The sequence below is a fragment of the Vombatus ursinus genome, unplaced genomic scaffold (genome assembly GCF_900497805.2).
Source record: "Vombatus ursinus unplaced genomic scaffold, bare-nosed wombat genome assembly UNPS02014817.1, whole genome shotgun sequence".
In the NCBI taxonomy this organism is placed as follows: Eukaryota; Metazoa; Chordata; class Mammalia; order Diprotodontia; family Vombatidae; genus Vombatus; species Vombatus ursinus.
Genome location: NW_020954595.1, coordinates 5,514,427 through 5,536,870, shown reverse-complemented (window position 1 = coordinate 5,536,870; position 22,444 = coordinate 5,514,427). Strand labels below are relative to the sequence as shown.

General features: G+C 47.5%; 1 protein-coding gene across 1 annotated transcript in view; it reads right to left on the bottom strand.

Moving 5' to 3' along the window:
- Window positions 1–9,505: 9,505 nt before the first annotated feature.
- Window positions 9,506–22,444, bottom strand: part of TKT (transketolase) — a 34,612-nt gene continuing 21,673 nt past the window's right edge. The window contains exons 5-14 of the mRNA XM_027835865.1: window positions 22,127–22,318; window positions 21,138–21,256; window positions 17,160–17,353; window positions 16,302–16,466; window positions 14,794–14,950; window positions 14,108–14,238; window positions 12,321–12,404; window positions 12,045–12,138; window positions 10,355–10,477; window positions 9,506–9,803 (exon numbers count right to left, since the gene is read on the bottom strand). Coding sequence (XP_027691666.1) covers window positions 9,628–9,803; window positions 10,355–10,477; window positions 12,045–12,138; window positions 12,321–12,404; window positions 14,108–14,238; window positions 14,794–14,950; window positions 16,302–16,466; window positions 17,160–17,353; window positions 21,138–21,256; window positions 22,127–22,318 — 1,435 coding nt within the window. The 3' untranslated portion in view covers window positions 9,506–9,627. The remainder of the gene's footprint in view (window positions 9,804–10,354; window positions 10,478–12,044; window positions 12,139–12,320; window positions 12,405–14,107; window positions 14,239–14,793; window positions 14,951–16,301; window positions 16,467–17,159; window positions 17,354–21,137; window positions 21,257–22,126; window positions 22,319–22,444) is intronic.

Genomic DNA, 22,444 nt, shown 5'->3' with positions numbered 1-22,444 from the left:
CCTCTGGGAATCAATTTCCATTTGAATTTAAATTCCAGTTATTGGGTGCTTAACAGTGTACAAAGTCCTGGTGCCCCAAAGACAAAAAAGGCTTTGTTTTACATTCCTGTAAATACCGGCTAATCTGAGGGGAGTGGGCACCCCTGCATGGGGTGGGGGGTGGGGGTGGAAAGGGATCCAGGAGAGCATCTGAGCCCAGCCTTGAAGGTAACTGGAGATGTTGAAGAGCTTCTAGGCATGGGGGGAGGGGGGGAAGTGTGCAAATATTTGGAAGTGGAAAGTTAAATGGCAAATAAGCTAATAGTCTAGTCTGGGGGCATGAGAGGGGGAAGAATAACTGCAGAAGGGCAAATTAAGGCTTTAAAAAAAAAGTAGATGTGAGCCACGTTGTGGTGAACCTTAAATGTCCAATTGCAAAGTTAGTGTTTTATCTCCCAAAGCAATAGGAAGCCCCTGGAGAGTGGAGCAGGGAACGGGCACTGTGCTTAGGAAGATGATTATGGTAGCTTTGTAAAAGATGGCTTGGAGAGAAGACAGGCTGGCCACATGGAGACCAGTTAAGAAGCCATGAAAACCAGCCAGGCAGGAAGGAATAAGGCCCTAAAGAAGAATTCAAGGCCCTGTGAATGTAGAGAAGGGGGTGGGTGTGAGAGATGTCGTGGAGCGGAAACTTGGAAACTGAGAAAGTATTGAGAAAAGGGAAAAGCCAACCAAAACGCCAAGGTTGCAGACTCGGGAGGTTGGAGGAAGGGTGGGTTGAGGAGAAGATACATGAGTTCCATTTTAGACATAATGAGCTTGCGATGCCTTTGGGAAGTCCTGGTGGAGACGTGTTGCAGGCAGTTGGTGTTAGAGAGATTTGAATCTACACGAGCTCTCAAGTACCACAAAAGAGAGGAGGAGACGGCCCAAGACAGACTGTATTAAGATTTATTGTTTGACCCACTTGGTGGTGCCAAGATTACCATAAATAGTGGCCCTTGACGCCTGACTCAAATTCCATCAACAGAAAGTGCTCTCTGCCAAGTGAACAGTGAGCTCCTCGTGGTCAGATCTAGTGGTGTTTTCTTGATTTTCATTGATCCTGCCCTCTCTGCTGCCTCTGACAGCACTGAGCAGCCTCTCCTGGATTCTTCCTCTGCTCTGGCATTTGGGGATGCCGCTCCCTTGGTTCTCCTATCTGCCTTACAGCTCGGCTCCACCTTCCTCTCCTTTACTGGCTCACCGTCTTTACCATACCCACTGGAGTTCATCCCCAGAGTTCTGTCCTAAGCTCTCTCCTCTTTCTCCTCCATGCTGACTTGTTTACGTGGGTTCAGTTATCATCTCTATGGAGCTCTAGATATCCAGCCCCATTTTCTTCCCAGGCCTCCAAGGGAGCATCATTGACTGTCTATTGGACATTTCAGAATGGGCATCCCATAGGCTGCTCCAGTTCAGCATGGTCCCAAGCATCTTTCTCCGCAGATGGGTCCCTGTTACTGCCAAAGGCACCGCCATCCTCAGGGACCCAGGTCTCCCAAGTTCCTTCCCAATTTGTCTCCTCTCCCACAAAGCTTCTCGCTTGTCATCTCTCACATCTGTTAACTTTGCTCTACTCTCACAGTCACCCCTTGGTTCAGTCTATCGTCCCTTCTTGCCTGGACTCCTTCGATAGCTGCCTAATTAACTAATCTCCTTGCCTAAGATTTTCCCCACTCCAACCCATCCTCTGACACCGGAGGTGTAGCATGCAGCCTGAACCAGATGAAAGTATCATTGGGAAATGGTTAACAAATACAAATACTATCCAACATTTGTTGTTGTTCAGACGTGGCCAACTCTTCATAACCCCATTTGAGGTTTTCTCAGCAAAGATACTGGAGTGGTTTCCCATTTCCTTCTCCAGCTCATTTTACAGATAAGGAAACTGAGGCAAATAGGATTCAGTGACTTGCCCAGGGTCACACAGCTAGTAAGTGTCTGAGGCTGGATTTGAACTCAGGAAGATGAGTCTTCCTGACTTAGGCCTGGTGCTCTATGCACTGCACTGTCTACATCCTACATAGATAATGTCCTACAATCCAACATAGATAATGTTCATTTGTGGTTTTCTAAGTCAATATGCAGAGTGCAAGAAACTCTGAGGGTCGTCCCCTCCCAGACTGATTCTTTTGTGAAGGCAAACTAGGCCATCTTTCCCCTCAATTTTTGCCTAGCCTTTATTCACTGAATGGGTATTGTCTGAGACAGAGAGACTTGGGAAAGACCTTAACTTAAAAAGACCAAGGTCTCGCACTGCATCTGGGGCCATTGCCAGTCCTGACCCATGTCTTGCCACTAGACTCCGATGACTATGGAGGGGAGTGACGCTGGTGACTTTGCCCAGCCCTGCCTCACTTAAATCCAATTCACTTGTGAGCCAAGACATTGCCTCCTTCTGTCATTGGTCCATTGGTCCTCTTCAGGAACGAAGAATGAACAACAATGCAGGTCACGGGGAGCCGTTTTATGAGTCACTGTCTACACAGCTGTCAAAATGCTTGTCCTAAAGTTCAGGTCTTACCAAGTCTTTCCCTTGCTCAGTAAACTTCAGTGGTTCCTTATCGCCTGAAGGGCAAATGGAAACAACTCCACTGATGTTAAAAGCCTTCACAACTTGTCCCGTTTTCCCATCCCTCATGCCTGGAATGCATTTCCTCCTCACATCTGAGTGCCCCAGTACATCCATACATGCATATACGTGTGTGTATGTACACACACACACACACACAGTTTCCCTCATAGAATGCAAGCTGTTTGAGGGAAGGGACTGTTGCCCCTGACGACACAGCCTCCCTGACCATCCTTTCCCCGCATTGGCCGCACTTTCACTCGTTCTCCTCAGCTCCTTGGTCGGGGGTGGGGAGTTGGAATACTCCTTGCTGCCCATTGCCACTTCTAGGTTCTGCCCCTTCCTCCACCACTTAGTACTCGCTTCCTGTGCTGCTCATCAGCTCCCACCCAATCACAATCCTTGTAGCTGTTGCCTACAGAACCCCAGCTCACTTTCCTTCCCTCCTCTATGACTTTGATACCTGGCTTACAGAATGTGCTCTCCCCCAATGCCTGCCCTCATCCTAGGGGACTTCAGCATATGTAGTCATCCTCTCTCAAACACTCTAACCACTCAGCTCCTCAGCTTGCTCACCTCCCATGAGCTACTCCTCCACCCCACCTCAGCCGCACACAAAGATCTTCCTTTGATCTTGCCATTACCACAGAGGCACCACCTCCATGTTCCAGAGTTCCAAAATCCCTTATCTGCTCCTAAACTTGTCACCTGTCCCTCTGCTTTCTCTTCTATAACCCTACTCTTCATCCACAATGTTGACTCTTCAGTTCTGTCCCTTGTTATCTCCCCTCTGCTAGGCACTCTCTTTGCCCCATCTTGATCCATTGGTGAACCAATTCAACTCTACGTTGTACTCCTTTGTTGAATCACCTTATCATCTCACTGATTATGCCCAGTCAAGCCTCAGCCTTCGATCACTCCCACCATGGTGAACATTTTAGCTCCTACACAAGTGCACTGAACAAAGGTAGAGAAAATCATGCAATTGTTCTGACTGGGTCTACTACAGCTTTATGTTGCTCAACCTCAAGTGGGCCCTCACCGCTGCAAGGCAATCCTGCTATGTATGCATCCCTTATCAGCTCACTCTCACACACTCCACAAAGGCTATTCCAAACCTTTTCATCCCTCCTCAAACCTCCCATGGTTCTCCCTCCCCCTACTCTCTTGGCTTGGCTGAGAACCTTGCCTCATATTTTACAGAAAAAAAGTTGGGGCCATTTGTCATGAGCCTCTTCTACTCCCCCTTCCACATCAAGACAACTGGTGATGGCCCCAGATGCAGTGGGAGACCTTGGCCTTTTTAAGCTAAGCTCTTTCCCAAGTCTCTCTTTGTCTGAGACAATGCCCATTCAGTGAATAAAGGCTAGGCAAGAATTGAGGGGAAAGATGGCCTAGTTCACCTTCACAAAAGAATCATTCTGGGAGGGGAAAACCCTGAGAATTTCTCTCACTCTGCATATTGACTTAGAAAACCACAAATGAACATTATCTATGTTGGATTGCAGGGCAGCTAGGTGGTGCAGTACATACAGCACCAGGCCTGAAGTCAGGAAGACCCATCTTCCTGAGTTCAAATCCAGCCTCAGACAGTTAATAGCTATGTGACCTTGGGCAAGTCACTGAACCCTGTTTGCCTCAGTTTCCTTATCTGTAGGATGAACTGGAGAGGAAATGGCAAATCTCTCGGGTGACTTTTGCCACTCTTCTTCACCCCAGTCTCCCATGATGAGGTGGCCTTACTCCTGACCAAGGCTGAGTTCTCCATCTGCTCAAGTGCTCCCATTGCATCCAGCTCTTCCAGAGGATTGCCCCTCCTCTGTCATCTCCACACTTTCCCTTAACTTCAGTCTATGTCTCTCTACTGGCTGATTTCCCACTGCCTACAACATACACATGTCTTCCCTATCCTGAAAAAAACAAACAAACCCTCCCTTGACCCTTGTATCTTACTTAACCATCATCCTCTTTCTCTTCTGACCTTTTTAAACTAAACTCGTCAAAAAGGTCATCTACGATTGGCCCCTATGCCTTCTCTCTTCTTAACCTCTTACAATTCAGCTTCACACCTTATCATTCCACACAAACTGCTCCCTCCAGAGTTCCTAACAATCTCTGAGTTGCCAAATCCAAGAGCCTTTTCTTGATCATCCTTCTCCTTGGCATCTCTGCAGCCCCTAATACTGTGACCCGCTCTCTCCTCCTTGATACTCTCCTCTCGGTTTTCAGGTCACCTCTCCCGGATTTCCTCCGACCTCTCTGACTGCCCCTTCTCCATCTTCTTTGCTGGATCCTCTTTTCAGTCACGACTTCTAGTTAGTTGTAGGTACCCATCAGGTTTCTGTCCTGGGCCTTCTACCATCTAGTCTGCTTTACTTGGTGATCTAATTCCAGTGATTCTTAGATTCCAAATGAACTAACAATACTTTGAAACCTTAATGGAAACATGATCCACTCCTCCAGCTGTACAAATGGCAGCCCATCCTATATTTAAAAATCTTCCTGTAAGCCCACTTCAGGGTATCTACCCATTGGGTTGAGGACCTTCCAACAGCCGTCCTGGCCCATTCTTCCCCCTCTCAATGCATGGCCAGTCACCTCCTTTTCCAGGCCTGTGTCTCTCTGCCATCCTTGACACCAGCACTATCAAATTCAAATAGAAATGAAGCTACTCTAAACTACATAAGAATGCCTGCAAACAGGTATTGACTTAGAAAAACACACATTAACATTATATAAGTTCTACTGTATTTTTATTTATTTTGTTAACTATTTCCCAGTTACATTTTTTTTCTTTTGGTGAGGCAATCGGGGTTAAGTGACTTGCCCAGGTTCACACAGCTAGAAAGTGTCAAGTATCCGAGGCCAGATTTGAACTCAGGTCCTCCTGACTCCAGGGCCGGTGCCCAGTTATATTTTTGTCTGGTTCACAGCACCAGGGAGTGTTCCACAGGTGTGACACCTCTGCTTTACGGGTTTGCTACTTCTACTATGGAATGCTTTGTGCAGGCTGCCTTCATCCACTTGGTTTTCCCTGTGTGATTAGTGAAGCCAGAGTCTCCATACCCACAGCCAAGCAGTGGGGCTTAGGAAGAAATAACCCAAGGAAATGGATTCTTTAGGGCATTGGTTGAGTCTGTCCCGTGCACAGTGTGACCCATAAGCCTGCATGGGGAGTGACTCCTCCTGGTCCTGTATTCCTTCCAGCCAACTCAGCCTGTTTCCATTTTCTTGTTTTCTTCTACCTTCCCCTGCCTCCATGTACTTGAGCATGGCATTCATTGCCTGTGTGTGGAATGGCCCATCTCAGCCTGTTGGAATCCTGCCCTTGGAGGCTGAACGGTTCAGTGACTCAGACTACTAAGCTTGGCATCGTAGGACCTGGGTTTGAAGTTTGGCTCTGCTACATTTCACCTGTGCTGCCATGTGTCAATCTCTTCACCTCCCTGGAGGCCAGACTCCTCATCGAAAAGTGAAAGGATCACACTACAGGCCTCCGTAGTGCCTAGGTCCTTCATGCAAGGCTGCTCAGATCTCCTCAGCAAGCCCTTGTCCAGCTCTAAGCTATCCTGTGCAGACTTCTCTTCTATTACCCATCTGTCTATACAGTGGCAGCGCTGTTACAAAGTGCCCACAAGAGGGCGCTGTCTTCCCATTCCAGCTGGAGGACCTCATTATTAAATGAAGGTGATGTCAAACTGTAGACTGCCTGCCCCGTCCCTCTCCTTCCCAATACACACCCTATGAGATCAGCCTGAAATGGAAAAAGGCTTAAATATACACAGAGAAATCATTACACCCTTGTTCCCCAGGGGACTGGTGTGGAGGGAGGGTGGTGAGTGATGAGTGTGGTCCAGTACCAGGATCCTGAGAGGGTGTGGGGGACAGCTGTTACAGAAACTCCTCCACTGAAGCAAGCTTAGGAGCCCCCAGGACTTTCACCTGCCCAGATCAAAAGGCTGGTGTGTGTCTGAGGGAGAGAGAGCTTGAGTCCCAGCCTCTCTCATCACAAAGCCAGCTTCTGTCCACTGTGGTACTCAGAATGACACATGAGCGCATATGTACGCGTATGTGAGATTTTAAATATATGTATGTCTATATACATATATGTGTGTATATGCATGTGTGAATCACACCCTCTGTGGCCATGTTTTGTTTTTGTTCTTGCTTTTTTTGGTGAGGCAATCGGGGTTAAGTGACTTGCCCAGGGTCACACAGCAAGTAAGTGTCAAGTATCAGGCCGGATTTGAACTCAGGTCCTCCTGACTCCAAGACTGGAGCTCTATCCACTGCTCCACCTAACTGCCCCTAGAGTGTGGGTTCTTACCTTGGGCATCAGTGAATGATCTTTTGTTTAAAAAAAATTATAATTTTCAGTTTAATATTTGATAACTATTTTCCCTTTACATTTAAAACCATCCAAATAAAGAATGCATGAGCTTCACCAGACTGCCACCAGAGGGGTCCATCCCACAAAACAGGTTAATACCTTAGCCTAACACCCCTACTTTGCAGATGAAGATGTGAAGCCAAGAGAAGTTTACTAAGTGTCTAAAGTTGGATTTAAAGACAGGTCTTCCTTGCACTGAGCCAACTAGCTGTATGCATTCTTGAACTGAGAAATGTGAATCTCCTGGTAATACAAGCCACCATTGAAAAAAAATTATATGGCCAACATGACAAAACAGGAAAATGATAAATGTTGGAGATCTGGGAAAATTGGAACACTAACGCATTGTTGGTGGAGCTAAATGATCCAACCGTTTTGGAGAGCAATTTGGAACTATGCCCAAAGGGCTATAAAAATGTGCATACCCTTTGACCCAGCAATAGCACTTCTAGGGCTATATCCCAAAGAGATCACACAAACGAGAAAAGGACCTACATGTACAAAAATGAATATAGCAGCTCTTTTTGTTGCGGCAAAGAATTGGAAATTGAGAGGATGCCTATCAAACAGGGAATGGCTGAGCAAGTTGTGGTATATGAATGTGATGGAATACTATTGTGCTGTAAGAAATGATGAACAGGCTGACTTCAGAAAAACCTGGAAAGACTTGCATGGTCTGATGCTGAGTGAAGTGAGCAGAACCAAGAGAACGTTGTACACAATAATAGCCACATTGCATGATGAGTAATATTGATAAACTTAACCCTTCCTGGCAATACAAGGATCTAGGACATCTCCAGAGACCTTGTGATGGAAAATGCTATCCACATCCAAAGAAAGAACTATGGAAGCCGAATTGCTAACTTTTTTCTCTTCTGTTAAGTTTTGTTTCCTCTTTCTGATGGTTCCTCCTATTGGTTTTAATTTCTACTTACAATATCACTAATGTGAAAATGTTTAATATGAATGTAAATGTATAGCCTATATCAGATTGTGCGCCGCCTTGGGGAGGGTGGTGGGGAGGAAGGGGGAGAAAAATTTTAAACTCAAAAGCATATGGAAGTAATTATTGATAAATCAAAATAAATTAATAAAAAAATGATGATGATAATAGCACCTACCTCACAGGCTTTTTTGTGATGATAAAAAGAGATAATATATGTAAAATATTTATAAACCTCAAAAAATTATTATAAACAATTTTCAGTAATTTATATAGTAATCTACCAATCAAATTATGTGATGAACTACAAGAAACCGACTGGAGGCCCCTGCTCCTCAATCTCAGCTAAGACTGGCTCCTGCCTGTCTTCACTGGAGGACGTGCTGATTGCTGATTGCCTGATGGAGGTCAATTTGCTAGGTCCCTCCACTTCTGAGGGAGACCAGCTCCAGCTGGGTAGGGTACATTGTCATGAATCCACTAGGAAAGAAAATTATTGGAACCTCTAAGACTTAGGTCAGTGGCTTATTCTTAGAGAACATGGATACAGGATTGTTTGCATGGATTAATAAAGTTTGATTGCACACACACACACACACAAAAGACCATTTTCCTGTCTTCAAATCCAGCAAGTACACACAATGGTTTGTCACTCTGCCTGTCAAAAGCCCTTGCGGGGCAGCATGAAACCTACCCTAGCCTGCTCCACTGGTACAGCCTTCACTGGCCCAGGGTCACTGCCATGCTATGATGAAACTCTGGGGAAAGGCTTTGAATTAACCATTTCACAAAACTTGGCGAAAGATACTAGAAATAGGGAAGAGAGAACTAAGGCTGAAAGGGACCTCCCACATTTTATACTTTAGGAAACTGAGGCCCAGGTTAGGAGTTTGGGTTTGTCTTTCAATTGGCTTCCTCTTCTTAGACAAGTTTCTCCTCACTGATCAAAGACAGGGAGAACAGGTTCATTTCATTCTCTCCTGATTCCAAATAAGATAAAAAGAGAAACCTTGAAACTGTTGCCCTCGGCTCTGAGAAAAGAAACTGAGGTTGACGGTGCCTTCCTCCCTTTCTGAGGCTCTGGCCAAGCCTCCTCAGCTCCCTAATGCACAGTCCCCTCTGACCCAGTGGGAAAGGTGGCTTTGGTGGAGCGGGTTTGATTGGCCAAGAGAGGGGGAGAGTCTGGTTTCTGGGAACCCTCCAAATAAGGTGCCAGCCCTGGGCCAGATGTGCTAAAGCTGGCAGCTGGAAGAAGAGCAAAAGGAAGTAGGCAGCAAAGGACATGTCTTTTACTCAGAATTCTTACATTTCTTTCCAGCCAAATAAAGATTTTATTCCTGTTCCTCAATGTCCTATTTGTCCCGTGGCGGGTGAACACCAAGCAATTTGGAGTTAGTTCTTGTATCTCATGTACCAATTTTGCTTTTATTCTGTGGATGTACATGTTTTCACCCCTCAGAGATTGTAAACACCTCAAAGGCAGGGAGTGTTTCACTCTTGTCTCCTATCCCTAGTGCCCAGCATAGAGTCAAGCTTAGTAAGCAGTGTTTGTGATGGCTACAAAATAACATCAGTTGGCAACATTTTCTCAAAACATTTATAATAATTATTTTTAATTGATCCTCAGTAGAAACAAGTTACTTAAATGTATCTAAAGGTACAGGAATGTTTCTTTCTCTCTTTCCTTCTCCTTGTCTGGTCTTAGGCTTGAGACAAGGCCGCCTTGACAGCCTGAACGATGGCGTCCTTGTCGATGCCAAACATCTTCAGCAGCTCCGCCGGCTTCCCGCTTCTCGGGATGTGAGAGACCGCCAAGCGAGAGACGGTGATGCCAGGTTCACCCACCACAGCAGCAGCCACAGCCTCTCCTATGCCACCTGCGGAGAATGGAAGGAGAGGAGATGGGAGGTACTGAGCCTAGGTCAGCAGTGGGGCACGGGGGCTTGTTTTGTTCCTTAACGTTTTCTTCTCTGTCTCTGGAAAGGGACAGAGCTGTAGGCAGGGAAGATGACTGCGCTAAGGCGCAAACAAGGGAAAGGATAGATGTGGCGCCTAAGGACCTGGGTTACTTAGGAGCTCAGCAGGCTCTCTGGGCTTCCATTTTCTTTTTTGCGAGATTAGGGGGCCCCAGATTCCTGCCAACTCTGTGAGCCTAGGATCAATAAGTCATTCTGAGGACCATCTGGTTTCTACCTGGCAATTCCCAGGCCCCAAATGGAACCTATCTTAATGGTATCTCCCACTTAAAAAGCAAATCCATTACCAACTGGGAGTAGCTATTGGGGATCTCTCTAAGTAAGGGATAGTTAGGAGTGAGCTGAAAGCAGGAGGGATAAGGACCCCCCCCCAATTCTGTCCATTTCCAAAGCCCTCAGCCCTTCCCCCAGAGGTTCCCCTCACCCTGCCCCTCTAAGAATCCCAACCTTACCCTCATGGTAATGGTCTTCCACAGTCACGATGCGGCCATGGGTTGCTCGGGCGCTGTCAAGGATGAGTTTCTTATCCAGGGGCTTAATTGTGAAGGGATCAAGCACCCGGATATTGATCTTTTCTGGAAGCAGAGGACACAAGCAGGTGAATTCAGGGGTGGGGCAGCTGTGGCATTCGGGGTGCCCCCTCTTCCCAATCCAATAAGCCTTTCCTGAAGTCCAGCAAGTTAATTCAACTCGGATTTCTAGAATATCTCCTGTCTGCCCTGATAGAACAGTAAGGGTCTGAAAGAGGGCCTAGCAAAGTGCTTTGCACACAGGAGAATCTTAATAAATGCTAGAAGGCCCTGAGAGTACAACTATGGGGAATATCCCTTAATGAAATGAACCTTTTCTCCTCCCTGGCTTTGATCAGTGAGGAGAAAACTTGTCTAAGAAGGGGAAGCCAATTCAAAGACCAATCCCTTAATTTCCAATGATAAAATATTGTACTTGAAAGTCCCAAGTTCAAATCCTGCCTTAGACACCTAGTAGCTATATGACCTGGGCAAGTCTCTCAGCCTCAAGTTTCCTCATTTGTAAAATGGAGACAATAGCACCTGGCTCAACAAGCCTGTGAGATCAAATGAGATTCTATCTATAAAGCGCCCTTCTTCATACTCCCAGCACGCACAGTGCCCCAAGCATAGGTGATTAACAGTTTTACAAATTAACACATTTCTTCGTCATTAGAATTCATAAATGGAGGGGGTCCAGGCCCTTTCTATACCCTCATAGCCAGAGTCAACGTCACACGCCTCTGCTTGCCCCGCGCCACAGTCGGTTGGGAGATCAGCTGAGTCCCTGGCTCTGCCCACGCTTCCTTCGTCCTGCGTGCCTCGCTCCCTGGCTATACGTGGACTAGTCTGAAAGGCCCTGTCTCCTGACCCTGGGATGAGGGCAGAGGTCTAAGCAAGCATTCGACGTTAGTCGCTGACTTAAGGTGTGGCCTTGGATGGGTCACAGTTTCCCCTCCTATAAAACAGTAATAACCTGGGTTCAAGTCAGCTTCTGACACCCACTGATCCCTATTCACTCGTGAAGCCATGGAGACTCAGGCTAAGGGCTCGTATAGAGCTGCTGGTGCGTGGAGTCTGTCCCAGGTCTTCTGCCTCCAAATTCGGCAGGGTTTCTTCTGCTAGTTTTCTATAACTCCAGATGAGCTAATGCGTCAATGAGCTCATGGATGCTTACACACAACCTTCATTCATCACCACCATCCAGGCCTCTGCAGGGGTCTGCTTGACCAGGGCAGAGGATAGCACCAACCGTCACCTTCCGTGTTCTGGCCTGGCCTGGCCTGGTTTTTCTGGCTGGGACTATCGATGCTCCTGGCTTATGTCAAGCTCAGATTTAGCTTCCAAAGCTTCACTGGCCTTTTCCAAGATCAGTTCTCATTTCTAGCACCTGCCAAACTGTAGCAGGGGACGTGAGCTTTTTCCTAGATGCCTTCAAAATTTGGCGTCTTCCCATGCCTGGGTAGTGTTCATCATCCAGGCCCTTAGCTTGTGCTGCCTGGCCTTGGGAGCTAGCCACGTCTTTCCTACCCAGCTGTAGGAGCCTAGCTTCTTTCGCTTCTTTCTTTCTTCCCCATAGGCTGAGGCCAGGGAATGGCTTCAGAGAATGTCCCAGTGGGACAGTCAAGCTCACCTTTCTTCAGCTGTTCTGCAGCTGCCAAGGCTTCGTGGAGGGTTACTCCAGCTCCAATCACAGTCACCTGGTCATCCTTGGTCTTCAGGACCACCTGGGAAGGAGGACAATGCCAAGCCCCGAATGAGCAGCCGGTCTGGGGTGCGACTGCCTGTCTGAGACCTGATGCCAGGTTGTTCAGGGAGAAAACAACCGAGTCGTCGCAGGGGGTGGTGTAGTTACAGCACACCCACTCCTCCCCACACCAAGTTAGCAAGGCAGAGACTCAGTACTGACCTTAGCCTGGCCAACCTGGAAGTTTTCGTGGTTGTTGTAAATGACTGCATTATCTGGGCGGCTGGTCCTTATAAAACAGATGCCCTGGATTGGAAACAAAGAAAACCTTTGTCACAAGACTTGGAGGTAGGACACCTGGCATCCGGTCCTTACCATCTACGTGACCCTGAGCCCTCCTGTGGCTTCCTCATCTGCAAAATCGGGGACTTGAGCTAAATGATAAGATCTCTTCCGGCTCGGACTGGTCGCAGATGGCATGCCCTTTGACCTGCTTAATTCCAACACGCCCTTTAACGGTCAGCTCCCTTTGGAAACCCTCGCCCAATCCTCCTGGTTGGTTATGATCTTCGCTTTAGACCTTCATGGAGTGCTGGCATTCAAGGCCCTCTACAAGACCAGAAAGGTGGAAGGTATTCAAATCTACTCATAAGATCCCAGATTTCCAGCTGAAAGGGAGGTTTGAACGACTCGGACACAGAGAAATTACGTGACTGACCCATGGTCACACAGCTAGAAAGTGATGAGGCCGGATGCAAACCCAGGTCTTCCAGACCCCAAGGGCAGCAATCCACTGGGGCACACTGCCTCACACATTACTTACTCACCTTCATGAACTCTACACTCTCACCCAACTGGGCTCCTCTGCATTTTCTCCACCTGCTGCTTTTCTACCTTGTGTCCCAGCAATTCCTTTTTTCTCTTCTGCCTGTGAATCCCTCCCCATCCTAATTTAAATCAGAGGTTCAAAACCTGGGGGCCATGAACTTATTAAAAAAAACAACAACATTTTGACCATGGTATTTCAACTCCCACTTTTGCATTCCTGTTTAATTCATTTGGAGTATTTGAAAACATGATTCTAAGAAGGAAGGGCCCCATAGGTGTTACCTCAATGCCGAAGGGATCCAAGATATAAGAGTCCAGGACCTCCTTCTTTAAAGTGCAATTCAGAGCCCACCTCCTCCAGGGAGCCTCCCTTGATACCCCTACTTGCTAATGGCTTTCCCCTTTTCCAAGGCATGCTATTATGTAAACCTTGTGTTTAGGATTCTAGAGGCTTGGATCCTGTGTCTCCCTCACTCCCCCCTTCACTACACTATCAGCTCCATGTGGACAGATACTTAGCATGTGTTCTGTACACAGTAAGCACTTTTAATAAATCTGTTAAACCAAATCTCCAAAGTGAAATGAAGAATCCACTCACTTGAAATAAAGCAAGAGAGTAAAGTTAGCCCCCAAGGGAACATTTTAACTGGAACCAGCTCCCAATACTTGAAGGCAAGGGGCTAGGCTAGATTAGTCATTTATATAGAGAGAGCATTTGTTAAGCACCTGCTATGTGCCAGGCATTGTGGTAGGTACTTGGGATACAATGAAGTAGCCCCTGTTGGTCTCCAGGAGCTTCTATTCTATTGGGGAAGATGTACATATCTTGGTCATCCCTGGCTCAACCAGTCTGCTGTCCTTTCCCCTCTGGATGGCCACCCACTCTATAGAACCAGAGGGCCCTACAAGGTCCATTGCCCCCTGCATTCAGAGACCAGGGCAGAGCCCAGAGATCTCCAGGGAGACAAAGGCCACAACCTCCCTGGGAATTCAGACTGCTCCAAGGTGTGTAATTCCACAAGTCCTGTGCAAAATTCAAATCTCTCCAGGCTCTGAGGGTTAAACTTTGCTGAGTACTCCATTTCAGAAGAGTAACTCTTCAGAAACTTCCACGTCCAACCGATGACCCTCCCTTCTGCTCTGGTAAACAGACAAACGTATACAGCCCATAGATGACCAACCTTCGTGTTGGCAGCTAACTCGACTGCTTTCTCAGTAGCCACAGCATCACTTGGGTAAAAGACTGTCCCGTTGGGAATGCTCCGGAACATGGCAAGATCTTCAAGGGCCATCTGAGAAGGACCATCTTCACCTGCAGGAGAAAAACCAGGAAAGCCTTGGTTCCCAAGGAGCAGTCATTCTAGACAATCCCATTTGTCTCCCAGCTAGGGACTGCTGCACTCTGCATTTGTACCCTCTGTGTACGAGGCCACACTGACTGACTGGTTGATAGATTTCATTCCCTTTTTCCTTACCCCTCCGATCTAAATTAGTGCCTAGTGCCCATCAATCCTACCCATAATCCCTCTCACTCTTGTCGCCTTTCCACCCACATGGCTGTCCTCATCCCTCTCTACTCCATCATCTACCGCTGCCAGAAGGATTTTTCCTATGGCATGGGTCTGTGTGACCACATCACTCTCCCTGCTGCATATGCTGGGAGATGTAATCATTGAGTTTTAAAAACTGTTTCGGGTTGGCATTTTTTAAACCAGATATGCCTTTATTAGCAGAGGGGATTTTTGGTGAGAAAATTCCCTCTACCAAAGCACATCAGCAGCACCCGCCCTGCAGCTTCTAGCTCTGGAGAGTTGGCCATGACCCCGAGAGGGGAGGTGACTTGTCCAGGGTCACACAAGTGGCTTACCAATGGACACTCCACAGTGTGAGCCACACAAGTTAATGTTGCTCTCAGAAATGGCTGCCATACGGATCTGGTCGAAGGCCCTGGTGAAGAAGGCGGCAAACGTGCTGCAGAAAGGCACGGTCCTGTCCCGTGTGGCACACCCCACGGCAATGCTCACCTGAGAAGGAAAGGGAGCATGGGATCCTCCATCGCCCCATCCTAGCCTACCTGGAAGGCGTTTCAGAGCCAACCCCCTTCGCAGGAAGTAGAGGCAAAAACAGGCTTTGAACCTCATGTGCTCCTTCCACTGTACCATCCTCCCCGGCATGGGTAAGAGAGGGCCAGGACTATCAGCAACTCCCTTCCCCATGTGGATGGCTTTTCCAGGGTACCTATAGCTTCAGTCTCCCTGGGAACAGGAGAAGAGGACAAAGGGGCTTCCTGGCGGTTATCTACTGACACAAATTCTCAAGTCTTTGGGTTGTCCAAGCCCCAGCCCAGCCCCAGGCCCAAGCTGGCAAGATGCCTGAATGACCCTGTGTCTCTGAGGTCATTTCTTTCTACAAATCCCAACCTACGAAACCTTACCAATGAACAAGCCCTTCTCCCGCTTGCTGCAGGGTGTCCACTTTTGATCACTACACTCAAAGCTAAGAGGAATCCCAGAAGTCATGCAGACCACCTCCTTCTTGCAGATGAGGAAATGGATGCCCAGAGAGGTTCAAGTGATTTATCTGAGGTCACACAGTTAGTAAGTGGCAGGCGGGATTCAAACCCAGAACTTCGATCTCCAAAATTTAATACAACTCCCAAATCATTGGGGTTGTGCAAAGGGCTAACCCATGAAGTTGTATTCTTCATTGGAGGACAAGCTAGGCTCATGGGGGAGCCTGTAAAGGTATACGGCCATGTTCACTAGCATTTGATTAGCAACACACCCTACCGCGTGTCAGGTATTGTGCCAGATTGGGCAAAATGGCCTAACCCCCTCAACCCTGACAGTCTGTGAAATGTTCACTTCACTTTGGGAAAAGAAAAATACTTTTATACTTTATGTGCAAACACATGTACGTGTTTCCTGTGTAGTTCAAATCCTGGCTTTGCCACTTACTATTTGTGTTCTTGGGGCATCCATTTCCTCATTTATAAAAAAGGAGGTTAGACTAGATATAAGCTTCATCCAAAGGGTCAAGAGAGCCTTACACGATACCTCTAGCATCCCCCGAGGTTTCTGTTCTTTGCATTCATGTCAACACCCCACTGCTGCCCTGTCACCAGCGACCCCACCTCCCATCAAGGGACCCTGTGAGAAGCCCTAACTACTATCAGCACAGAACGGTGAGGAAGTCCTCTAAGGTCTGGCTGCTTCTCTCCCTCTGACCTCACTCACTTACCCTGTGCTCTCCTTCACTTCCACCCATTCCTCAATTTCCAGACTTTCAGACTGTGGCCCAAGGCCCTCCCCAAGCCCTTCCCTCCCAGAGCAATCTTGGATTCCTTGACTATCCTTAGCTCTCCCCCAGACCTACCATGTTCTGTTCAGCGATGAAACATTCAATGAAGCGATCAGGGTGCTCCTTCTTAAAGAGTTCTGAAAAGGTGGAATTCTTGGTGTCCCCATCCAGGGCAATCACACGGTCACTGGCGTTCCCCAGTTTGGCCAGCGCCATGCCATAGGCTTTGCGAGTGGCAAGCTGGTAGGAGGGAAAGAATCCACACTAGTTACTGTCGTCCACCCTGGGGAATGTTCTAGTCACTATTGGTTCTGTGTGCACGGATGCTTTCCTTCAGTAACAGAAGAATGTAAAACCATATGAAAAGTGATGCTATGAAAACAATATGAAAAGCTGATTTCTCCATCTTACCTACGAGGAAAGTGGGAGGTAGGACTGCTTCTTTGGGGGAGTGCTGAGATACACTCTCAAAACAGTACTAACTGGTGTCTGCACACTACCTTATGTCACTCAGGAGGGGTAGATGATAACAGGGACAATTGTCTCCATCGGACGTGAGAGACGTAGATCTCAACCTGTCCATGTTGAATTTTATCCTCTGCCGGACTCAGGGCTTCCGTCTAACATTTGTCTCTCCCCCAAGTACCTAGCTTGGTGCTTATGGCCTTGTCACTGTTCATTTTTCAACTGAGGGGAAAAATGCAGCTGCATTATTCTTCCAAGACTGTAGCTTAATTGTCCTAGCAGAATGAAAGCTCCCTCTAGGCAAAGACTGTTTCAAGTTTCTCCAGCTCGTATAGAATCAGAGCTTTAGCAATGTTGGTGGGGCCCCTTCCACACTTGGTAGGTGTGCTGTACCACTCTATCTCTAGAGGTGAATGTGCACAATTTGGACTATGTATTATCTCCCACGAAAGAGGCTCCCCCTTATACCTTGTCTCCAAGCTTGAAACTTGGGGGAGATGGCATCCGGATGTTGGTGATGTTAACTGTGGGGGCATCGTCTTTGGGGAGGGTAGCTAGAATCTTCTTCTTGCTTTGGATTTGGCTGTATATTTCCTCAATGACCTGTTCTGCCATGTTTTTAGGAAGGGGCTTCCCATGCCAAGCTTCCTTATCTTCCACACCTGTGGTTGAGGAACAGAATAATAAGAATGAGCCTGAGGTTCACCAAAGGACACTGGAGGATGGGCAAGGCTGTCTGCAACCTCAAAGCTCATGGTATGCTGAGCTAAGTGAGAAGCTTGGTGTACTACTAGAAAAAGCATAGGGACTGGATGTGTGGGACCTCAGCTCTGCTCTTACTAGCTGGGTGACCCTGGACAAGTCATTAATCTGAGTTCCAGTCTCTTATCTGTAAGATGGAGGTATTTATTTGTACCCCCTTTCCCAGGGTTTTCTCCAGAAATGTGCTTTGTGCTGTAAAAGGTCACAGAAATGTGGGGGCATTGTCATCATCATCAAAACCATTTGACTGTTTACCTATATGATCCCAGAGCCTGGAATACAACAAGTGTGAAAGAGGAAGGAAGGAAGGAAGGAAGGATGGGAAAGAAAGGAAAGAAAGAAAGAGACAGGCAGACAGAAAGAAAGAAAGAAAGACTGACAAGTTCACATGGAGACGCTAGCTTATGATACAATCCATCACCCAATCAGTGCACAGCACAGGGCAGGGTGTGGGAAGATAGAAGACAAAAATGAAACATGACTGTGGGGACCAAGAAAGGCTTCATGTAGGAGGTGACACATGAACCAAGCCTAGAACCACAGACTCTGAGAGAATATGTTCCAGGTGTGGGAGACCCTCTGTGCAAAGACCCAGAGGTGAGAGATGGATGTCTGTCTATTCCAGGAGTCCAGCAGAGACAAATCAATGTGGATTGTTTTTTTGGGAGTGGGTATCAGGGAAGGCTTCCTGGATAAGAAAACCTGTCACTTCGACCCTTCCTCCACCACCCCATGCTTCACGCTGGCCAAGAATTCCTATTAACATTTGTCATCAGTCCCTTCTACCCTCTCTTTCCCTGTCAGGGGGCCTCATCTCTTTTTGCTAAGATCTCGGTAATGCCTTCCTTTCCTGCTTCCTCTATCTCCCCGGGCCAAGCTATCCCTCACACCTTCCACTCTGATCATGCCCCCCAGGCAACTAACTCACCAAGCCTAAATTGCAGAGAAAGTTCTATCTGCACTGACAAAGGGTGTTTATTCACTTGGGAGTTCCCTTATCGGTGAAATCACCAGGCCTCTCCCAGTCCTTCTCTGCTAAAACACTAATGAGATGTTTGCAATGTAGTAGCAAAATTGCGGTGGATGAACAAATGGACAAGGAGAATTAAGAAAAAAAAAAGAAGGCAGCCTTGAACCCTAAGGTCTCAAACTGTCGGACCCTGGATAAGTCATTCAGAGCTGTTTGTTTCAAAGCTGTATGGCATCAGTTTGTTTTTCACAGGTAAACAGATTAAGCTGAAGTTATCAAAGACCATTTTACAGATGAGGAAACTGAGGCCCAGGGGGGACGTGACTTGCCCAAGGTCACACAGGTAATGCATGACAGAGCTAAGATTTTAACCCAGGCCCGACTCCAAATTCAGACCTCTTTCCACTAGATTGTTCCTTAGATCAATGGGGAAAACAAGATAGTCCAGAACAAGGACCCAAACCACACGGACTCATGTTTGCTAAATCCTAGATGGCATAAGAATAGGGAAGAGATTAAGAAAATTAGATCCAGTGTGAGATGGGATTTGGTCCACATCTGATACCATGCACCACATCACATCAGATCAATTACAGAGTTTAAAATCATTTTTAAAAATTAGGAAGGACAATGAGGCTGCAGTTGTAGAAGGTGGTAACAAGGAGCAGGGGAGAAGGTGGCCTTGGGCTTCCTGGCAGCCTCAGGCCAGGACACTCCCTATCATCAGAGGATTTAAAACTATGGGATTGACAGCCATCATCCATGCTTCTCCTTTACAGGAAACTGGCACCCAGGCAGGTGACTTGCTCAAGGTCACACAGAAATCAGGTCCTCCAACTCCCAGCACCCCTTCCCAGATCAGGCTGTGGGGCAGCTCCCTGCCTCCTGCCCGCTGCCCCCTGCTCATACAACTGGACAGCTTCCCAAAAGGCCTTTGGCAAAGCAGGCTGTGAGGACACAGCTTCCTTGAAGGGGCATTTCCTTCCTAATCAAAGATGGAAAACAAATGCTTCTCCCAGTGTTCCCTTGGCCCAGCGAGTGATGCCAGCCTCGATAACCAGCCCAGGGCTGAATGGGCAAAGCCAAGGCTGCAGGAAGTCGGGTGGCCTGGGAAGCTCAGAAGGTACTGGTTCCCTAGGGAAGGCCTGGAAAGCTTCAGGAATTTGTCAAAGAACAGAGCTGAGCAAGGGTATTGAGGCTGGCACCCCACTGACCCTGCCTCCATTCAGCTCAAGTCCCTGGGAAAATAGGCAGCGTCTTCAAAATGTGATAAATGAGAGGGCCAAGTCTCCACATTAGGCATTTACATTCCGATACATGAAAATTGTGCATCTTACTGAATTGATTAAAAGCACTTGTGGACAAAAATCAATTTGCTTATAAACATAATGAAGGGAGTGGCACTTTGCTGGTGTCCCGGACCCTGCTGAGGGATGCTGCCTCCAAAAAGGGCATCTGGCTTTCTACTCACTGGCGTGGAGGTAAGGAGGATGCATTTGCCCAGAGACGGACGGAGCTGATCAACACGTCCCTAACCTGGACAAAGAAAGGAAAGGAAGCAAGTGCCCAGACGCAGCTGCTGACCCAGATAACCCAGAGGACAGCGGGCATGGCCCGAGGGGGCTAGCCATGGAGCTGGCCATGAGTTCATAGGAGATCAGAAGTGAGACTCACGATCTGCACTGTTGAGACAACAGTTTGAACAGAGCTGGAGAGCTTAACACGAGGAGATAACTGTGACCTCTCACTAATAATGACGATGACAAGAACTAGCACTCTTCTTATACATGTATTACCCAATTTGATTCTCTCGGCAACCCTATGAAGTAGGGGCTCTTAGTGTCCACATTTTATAGATAAGGAAACTGAGGTTCTGAAAGAAGGAAGTGTCTGAGACAGGATTTGAACTCGGGTCTTCCTGATACACATCCAACATTCTATCCACTACAGCATCTTAGTGTCTTAGTATCACTAAGATTTGTTGGGATCCAAGTCATGGTAAAAATAAAGCAATGGATGGGTACTCTTTGTTCAGAGGGAATGTCTTATAAGGGATAGTGGGCATGCCCAGCAAATCTAAGAGATGCTACATTGAGGAAATCCATGAACCTGAGGAGGGAATCATAATGGAGCCCATATGAAAAAAGGAGGGCCAGACAGAAGCAAGATCATGGTGAGAGTATGCTGCAGATGATCAGCCAGGGGAAGAAATGATTCAATTATCTAGGTCTATTGCAGCTCTTTCTGACCATCTGAGAGTCTCGACTTTCAAAATGTCATCCAACCCTTTCATTTTGCAGAAGGAAAGACAAGTCTAGAGGGTATGATGAAGACCAGTGTCCCACAGATGGTTAGTGATGAGTTCAGACTAAAACCCAGGTCTCCTGGTGCCCAGCTAAGTGTCATGATGACTACCTCAAACTGTATGTGGGGGGGGGTGAGGAAGGGCAGTGTGTGTACACACATATATGCATGTGAGTACGTGTTCGTTCACAGTCTGGGCCACGACTGATGGAACAACCACTTGTGTCTTACCTCTTGAACTAGACCTACAAGTTCCCTGAGGGCATGTTCTATGTCCCACTCACTGTTCTGTAAGACTGGTCAAGAAAGGATCTCTGCCCACCCAGAGACAGCACCCAGAGGAATCCTGGCTTTCCAGAGAGTCCCACGGGGAGGAAACCACTGACCCAGTGGAAGAAGTTGTCCCTCACCTGAGATTCCTCTGCCCTTATATGTCTTCGCAATGATGGCCAGTGGTTTATGCTTGTCCTGGTCGAAGGCCTTGCAGAGTTCTTCCACACTGTGTCCATCCACAACGATGGCGTTCCACCTATAAGAGCACAGACAAAGCAGACCCATGATGCAAAAACCAGCAGGAAATCTGGCCAAGTCATGGACAATGACAGAAACTGGAAGAAAGATGCTTCTTCCCTGCCTGCAAGTTACAAGCACTGTTTATACAAGGTGCCATTTTGATGTATCAGGTTTGCATGAAGTCAAGGCACACCCGAATAGGTTTCAGTGACAAAAGGATCCTTCATTTTGTTCCACTGAGGATCGATAGGCACCTGACCAAATATTCATTCTCATAACAACCCCAGGAGTATACTCAGACCTCCCCAACACACATCAGTGAAGTGTAACCTCAGACAATGGGCTCCATCAGGGCCTGGGTCTCATCCTTCTGCTCCATCCTCCTTAGTCTAGACTCTCTGAGGGTCCAGAGTAGGAACAGAAGACCCAGAGAGGCTGGCAATTAGCAAGATAATAACAGCAACAGTACCTAGAGGGTTATGACACTTTCTCCACAGTAGTTATGAGAAGGAGGCCATTCAGGCATTCTTATCATTATCATTATTTTGTAGATGAGAAAAACGAGGCTTAGGGAAGTGCAGTGATCTGCCCCACTTGATTCTCTGGTTCATGACCTTAGTGGCCAAGCATGAAAAAGGGGAGGGGGGAGCATTGAAACATCCTATTTCCCAGCCCCAGAGCACTTTATCCCCTCAGGAAGAAGTCAGCAAATTATAGTTTCTGAGGAGGAGGATCTGCCTGTTTTCTAAGCGCCCATCCCTCCTAAAATTCATCCTGAATACCACTTTGGCTCTTTGCTGCACTTGACATGAAGGCAAGAGACTTTTAGTTTTAGGAATGTGACTCAGAGAGCTCCCCACACCCCAGCAGATAACTTCACACATACCCAAAGGATTCACATCGTTTCTGGTACACTTCCATGTGGTGCTGCAGTGGGGCAGGGTCGCTCTGGCCCAGCCGGTTAATGTCAAAGACGGCAACCAGGTTGTCCAACTTGTAGAATCCTGCGAAGGCCATGGCCTCCCACACGGAGCCTTCAGATACCTCCCCATCGCCCAGCAAACAATAGACACGGTAGCTGAAAAACAAAAGGATGGGTTCATCGTGGGCCGGCGTGCACAAAGGAGAAACAGAAGAGAGCAAAGGAGGGTATGGATTGCTTTGCCAGGTCAACATATTGCTGCACTGTTCTGATGCAGAGCCA